General features: G+C 36.3%; 1 protein-coding gene across 1 annotated transcript; it reads left to right on the top strand.

Moving 5' to 3' along the window:
* The first annotated feature begins 2,141 nt into the window (after window positions 1-2,141).
* Window positions 2,142-4,925, top strand: LOC127082487 (alcohol dehydrogenase 1-like). Its single transcript, XM_051022732.1, has 10 exons — window positions 2,142-2,380; window positions 2,487-2,623; window positions 3,001-3,047; window positions 3,202-3,527; window positions 3,621-3,703; window positions 3,807-3,882; window positions 3,990-4,051; window positions 4,171-4,266; window positions 4,361-4,522; window positions 4,631-4,925. Exons 1-10 carry the CDS (start codon window positions 2,344-2,346, stop codon window positions 4,745-4,747), a joined length of 1,143 nt encoding a protein of 380 aa, XP_050878689.1. The 5' UTR covers window positions 2,142-2,343; the 3' UTR covers window positions 4,748-4,925.
* Window positions 4,926-7,088: the final 2,163 nt, after the last annotated feature.

Here is a 7,088-nt window from a genome sequence, read left to right as displayed (position 1 = left end):
TTGTTATGAAACATAAATAAAGTAGGCACATATAGTTGGGGTTCAGCTGTTTTGTCCCATCTATATAGTTCGTTGTGTAAAAATGCCAAAAAAACATATTTGTATGTTTTATTCTTGCACCTATTTGCTACAAGCATGAGGTTGGTCAAGTATGTCGTCACTCACCCTGGTCAACGAGAAGTCATTCACGTTCCCCTACGCAACAAAGTAAGTTTATCTTAAATCTTCTAATTTGTTAGACTTTATACTACAACTGACTGTAACTAATATATTTTCAATCTTTTCGACCTAGGTGGTCAGTTAAAGGGATGAACTACAACAGGTGTCCCAAACACGTTGTAGTAGTCTATCGCAATCTTTTAGACCACATTGGACCAGACGATGTATTACTACTAAATAACTTTACTTTTGACTTAAAAAAATCATCCAATTACATATCCTCTAATCATGTCAAATTCTTATACAATTTATCTGGAGGCCGTATTCGGGTCTTGACCATCAGGTTAACCATGATGCCATTGCAGTTTGGACAACAAAAACATCGATCACCCGATTCACTACTGTGGAGATGCACCAGAGTGACCGTGTGAAACTGCAGTTTCACATGCAACAACAAATTCCAGAACCTCTGACGTGTTTGGGAGATTGGCATAAAAAAAGAGTCGATGACCAATGAGATTATTCCGATTGGAGAGACTTTGCAAAAAAGATGTGTCGTAATTAGAGGAATCAACGACAACATATCTTAAACCAACCAATCATACATGACACTAGACCAACTCAACATTATATGACATGGCTTAAGTCGGTTACAACGCCACCGTTTGTGTCTGAGCCAAGGTATTTGATTGATCCACGCCAACGAGCTTCGTCATCATACGCCCAATAATTTTTTTTGCCCAAGAACAATGTCAACCCACCAAAACCCAACAACCAACCTCACACCATCACCCTACCATATACACCCAACCACCAAACACCCAACCTTGTAACCAATTCATGCCACACACATAAACTCAAAACCAGGAACCAAACCATAACCACCAACAATCATGTAGAGCCACCACATTTGTCTATAGCGCGAATAATTCATACGATTCAACCTCATGCCATCATAGCCCCCCATTTATGAACACCCAAACATCTCATTGCCATAACACTCAACCATTGTTTGACTTTATTACACTATAGGAACCATTGTTTCGTTTCCAAAATGATCCAATGTCCCAATTCGAGCAACCATACCGTCCACAAACAACCCAACCACAACGACCCAACTACGATAACATGGCCACCAAACTCAATTACGGCAGCACCTTTGACGGGAATACCCCCAGCTATTGGGGAGAAATGATGACAAATTTATCAAATACCGTTGGACCTTCCACTGGACCTTCACACCAGCCACCATTGCATCATGTCTCAAAGACCCCAAACACCTCAGAGAAATCGTGGGAGACCTCGAAGGCAAGCTAACGCACCAGGATGTGGAACATGAGGCGTTTCAATCGGACAAGTCATTGATTTTCTTGTCAATTGTTATGTATTTTAACTTTATATCATAATATTAATAATTATTTTTCATTTATCTATTTATTTTATTTATTTATAATTATAACATATAAAATTTTAAAAAATAAATAAAATATAAAACATACGCCACATGCAATACCGCATACACTTGATATAATAAACTATGTACCAACCAATTACATTGATTTTACCTGCATGCATGCATCAATAGTATTGACGCCTATGTTCAATGACAACTTAAATGAGTCAATCCAACTTACACATATTTTAGAGGTGTGCATGAAACATGATTATATTGGTAAATAATTTGAAATAGTGATTATTTTAAAATTTAAATTAAAAAACTTGATTATTTTAAAAAAATTCTTCCTATGAAAATTTAATAAATAGTTGATAAATTATATGAGTGAATCAATTAATCCATCAACTATCTATTTAAAATAAAAGAAATTCTAATTGAAAAACCAAATAAAAAATAGAAGAGATGCTATCTTATAGATAAATTAAAAGTTTTGGTGGGAAAAGTAAAATAATACGAAAACCAGGTACAGTTGGCGGCTACGTGGTGTGGTATATCAAAGCCAAAAGGCGATACCTGGAAATACCAACAGCGACAGCGGTTACCCACAAAACCAAAGCAGTATTCTATTACCAGTACCTTCTTTCCTTTCTTTCTCACTACTATAAATAGAGATCACTCACGTTGCTGGCTCCACACAGATATAGCAAAAATCAAATCAAACCAAACTTAACACTCATCATCTCAGTTACTTTAATTACCATATCGTTATCTATCATCATCTCTTTACCATGTCGAACACTGCTGGTCAGATCATCAAATGCAGAGGTCGGTCAACCATCTCCTTCTTTTTTCAAATTATGTTCTCATCATTTTCATATTCTTTCCTACTATATTTTAATCATCGCTCCATTCATTTGTAATATACTTGTAGCTGCGGTTGCATGGGAGGCTGGGAAGCCGCTGGTGATTGAAGAAGTAGAGGTGGCGCCACCGCAGGCCGGTGAAGTTCGTCTCAAGATACTCTTCACCTCCCTTTGCCACACTGATGTTTACTTCTGGGAAGCTAAGGTAATTAGCCTCCCTGAATTTAGTTATATCCCTAAATTAGGACTTTAATTTTAGTTCAAAGACTTAATTACAAATTATGGCATTAGATTTCAGTTTTTTAGCTCTAGATCTATTTAAAAATCCCAAAATAGTGTTCTGGAAAAACTACTTTGAAATTCGTACTAGAGATTTTGCTCTTCTGATGTAGTTTGATTTGATTACGTAACATAACGGGTTGTTTAGTTTCTGACACAAATTCATTTGTTTAACATACCCTGTAAAATTATTCTCAGATTTAGTTATAAAATTTTCTAATGCTGTTTTTCCCCTTCAAGGTTTCATTTTTTTTTGTACATGGCAGTAATTTAATTTTGTTTTCTTGCTTTCCCTTGTTTCAGGGACAGACTCCATTGTTTCCTCGTATATTTGGTCATGAAGCTGGAGGGTATGTTTCTCTTCTCAATATTCTAAGTTGAACCACCTATTATAAATCTTTCTCTTATGCATTATTGATTGAATCCTTTGATTAACTAATGTACTGGTATGTAATTGTAATATGAAGGAATGTTATTGATAATTGTTGGGATGATGTTAATCAGGATTGTGGAGAGCGTAGGTGAGGGTGTAACTAACCTGAAACCAGGGGATCATGCTCTGCCTGTATTCACAGGAGAGTGTGGGGAATGTCCACATTGTAAGTCAGAGGAAAGCAACATGTGTGATCTTCTTAGGATCAACACAGATAGAGGTGTCATGCTCAATGACAACCAGTCCAGATTCTCTATTAAGGGACAACCTGTGCACCATTTCGTCGGCACCTCTACGTTCAGCGAGTATACTGTGGTTCATGCTGGATGTGTTGCAAAGATCAACCCTGATGCACCACTTGACAAAGTTTGCATTCTCAGTTGTGGAATATGCACTGGTATATATATGGAAGATCCCTAACTTGAGATATAATATATAACTAGGCTTACTCTATGTTTTCTCAGTTTAATTTACATTTATGGTTGTGTAGGTCTTGGTGCTACTGTGAATGTTGCAAAACCAAAGCCAGGTTCTTCTGTTGCTATCTTTGGACTTGGAGCTGTTGGTCTTGCTGTATGTTCCTCTTATACCTTTGTCTGCATGTATATTGTAGCTATGATTGGAAATGAAACGAGTCAATATTAACTTCTGCTCTTGTATTTAAACCATAATTTAGGCTGCTGAAGGAGCAAGAATCTCTGGTGCATCAAGAATCATTGGAGTTGATTTAGTTTCCAGCCGATTTGAATTAGGTACAACGCTTTTATCTTCTCTCAAATCCTTGAAGATGTGGGCCAACATAAATTCGATGGCTGTTCTTTTATTGATAAAATTTTTATTATGTTTTTCTTGTTGGCAGCTAAGAAGTTTGGGGTAAATGAGTTCGTAAACCCAAAAGAGCACGACAAACCTGTGCAACAGGTTAGTTCATTGATAATTTATTATATTTCTCTTTTCTATTATAATTTTTGAGTATGATGCTATGGATTATAATGTTTTTGTTTATACAAAGAGATTGAGATGTGAAAATTGGTTTTCAGGTAATTGCTGAAATGACGAATGGAGGTGTAGATCGAGCTGTTGAATGTACCGGTAGCATCCAGGCCATGATCTCAGCATTCGAATGTGTTCATGATGTATGCAAAATAAAATTCATTTACTCTTGTTGCTAAAGAAATTATAAATCTTACCAAGGCAAAAGCTGAACCTTGATCTGTTGTTATTAATTAGGGTTGGGGTGTTGCTGTACTTGTTGGAGTGCCAAGCAAAGATGATGCCTTCAAAACTCATCCTATGAATTTCTTGAATGAGAGGACTCTTAAGGGTACCTTCTATGGCAACTACAAGCCCCGCACTGATCTTCCCAATGTTGTTGAGAAGTACATGAAAGGGGTAAGATTCTATATATGTTGGATTATGCAGTGCATTAGGCGGATTATCTAGTATTGCAGAATGATATGCTATTTGTGTTGTTAATGTGATGTTACTGTGATACTGCAGGAGCTGGAGCTGGAGAAATTCATTACTCATACAGTACCATTCTCAGAGATTAACAAAGCTTTTGATTACATGCTGAAAGGGGAGTCCATCAGATGTATCATCAAAATGGAGGAGTAAGTCTCTAGAACAAAGATGTAATAGTCCCTACCGGGGGACTGATGTCACTAGTTATGAGAAAATAAATTTCATAAATAATCCTTTTTGGATTATTGAGTTTGTGAGGATTTGTTACTTTTGTATGTAAAGAATTGTGCTGCTGTGATAATATAATATTACGTTATAAGTTAGACTTTGATTTTGTTGTTGTTGATGGTGTGGTATTTGAAATGCTATTAGTTTATGGCGAGGAAACTGGGTAAACTGTCCAAACAAAAACAGTAAGAACTAACAAGAAACTTAACTATTCTCAAAGATGATATTGAAGGAGAACAGCGATTCAAAACGCAGCGGAAATTAAAATTTTCTCCTTTAGTGATCCTTATGAATTGGCATGATCAGTGATAGAATAATTACCTCTTGTGACGATTGAAACCTTTGATGCAGATCTATGGAGCAATCACGAACGTTGAACGATGACAACGCCTCTACTCAGTCCACACGAACGGATTCCTTCAATCTAAGTGCTAGCTGCTATGAATGAAGGCTTTGAGTGTGTGAGAGAGAAAAAGAAAACGAAAATGCAACCGTAATTATGCTTCTGCACAAGGGTTCTATTTATAGAACCACTTGTGTGGGCTTCAAACAAAAAAAGCCCACTTAAGTGTATGTGACTCATATCTTATAATATGCCAAATTCACTTAAGCGCGTGGTACCTTACCATATTTCGTATTCTACTTAAATACACCGTGCCTTACGATATTCTACAATTCACTTAAGTGCATTGTACCTTACGGTGTTTCTTAGTTACTCTATCTCTCATCAATCCGTCCTTTGTGTGTGATCCTGTAGGTTTTCGCGGCATTGACAATTATATTAAATCACGTATTTAACATCACTGCTACCCAAGACACGAAAATGTCATGTGATCTGACAAATCCTTCTGTGATAATACTTATGCATATAATTACCCTTTTGCCCTTATATCTATATTGAACACAAGGCATAGACCGTGTTATCCTTGTCCAGTTCAATATTGGGCCCATAGACATTTATCCTGTTATGCAGGATGGGCAAATTCCATCTAGGTCACTCATGTCCCTCAGCATGCTTCGTGGAGTACCCATCAACTGTCTTTATGATTATCCAGTTACGGATAACGTTTGATTAGCAATAAAGCACTCGACTCTACATCTAGGGTCCATAGTGGTTTCAGGTCGAAGGGTGGTATACACCATTATCACCATGAGAATAACTTATGAGACTTTGCATAACATTCTATATAGAATTCTCATAGCGGTTCAATCAAGTATAAATATTACTCTTAATATTCATACCTATGTTTAAAACTTGATAACTCCTTATCCATGATCCATGAGATGTGATCATCAGTCTATATACATAATAGTCTTAATGCTTTAATGTTATCCCACTTCACAATAAAGCTCGACTATGAATACTTTAAGAATAATGTCCTTATGTTTAATGTGATCTCATTATCAAGTCACACTTGATACATTAAACGGACTAGCTATTCTAGAGACTTTATTAAACAAACATAATAAAGAAAAATCCTTTTATTATTAATAAATAATTCGATACAAGTACCAAAAGTATTGACCTCTAGGGCTTAAACCAACAGATATACACTTTGATAAAAACGATATGGTAATTGTAATGTAACATCAAACAATTGCGCAAGTTGAAATCCAGAGCCCAATCAATGTCTAAGGAAATTAGTGCATGATGCAACAAAAGAGAAAAAAATGCTATGCTTGCCTAACTATTAGGCTTTGACCGGAATCAACTATGTGTATCTATGTGTATCTAATGGGATCTTCTGCATCATCTACTTGTCCTCTATTTATTATATTTTTGAGAAACATGTCCTCTATTTATTTTATGCGTCATCTATCATGCACTCACTCAATGCGTATTGCTGGGCAACAGTCCTCATAAACTTTGCTACAATTTTTATTTATTAATTATTCTAAAAAGTACAGGATAAACAAACACTAGGTAGGGAGAGATTGTAAAATAGTCATTGTTTTTTCATAGAACTTCTTTTGAAATTTGTGTACTTTCAATAGGACATCTCTTTACTGAAGAGTCAACTAAACTTGGGTTTCATCTTTCTCATTCGCTCATCAGCACGCTCCTGTGACCTCCTAATTTTGGGTGCAAACCCACACACAAGCTCTTATGCACGCTTTCCCTCGCTTGTCAAGCCCTCTAGCTACTCCAATCTCCACCGTCCAATCAAGAACTCCAAGCTCTCAACGTAGTCATTAACCGTGTATATGCATGTATGTTGTGCTAGTGTATATGTTGGTATGTTGTGCCACTACAGAAAAATGACTG

The sequence above is a fragment of the Lathyrus oleraceus genome, chromosome 5, assembly GCF_024323335.1.
Source record: "Lathyrus oleraceus cultivar Zhongwan6 chromosome 5, CAAS_Psat_ZW6_1.0, whole genome shotgun sequence".
NCBI classification, from domain to species: Eukaryota; Viridiplantae; Streptophyta; class Magnoliopsida; order Fabales; family Fabaceae; genus Lathyrus; species Lathyrus oleraceus.
The sequence above is the reverse complement of the archived record's forward strand: the minus strand, read 5'-3'. Positions and strand labels throughout refer to the sequence as shown.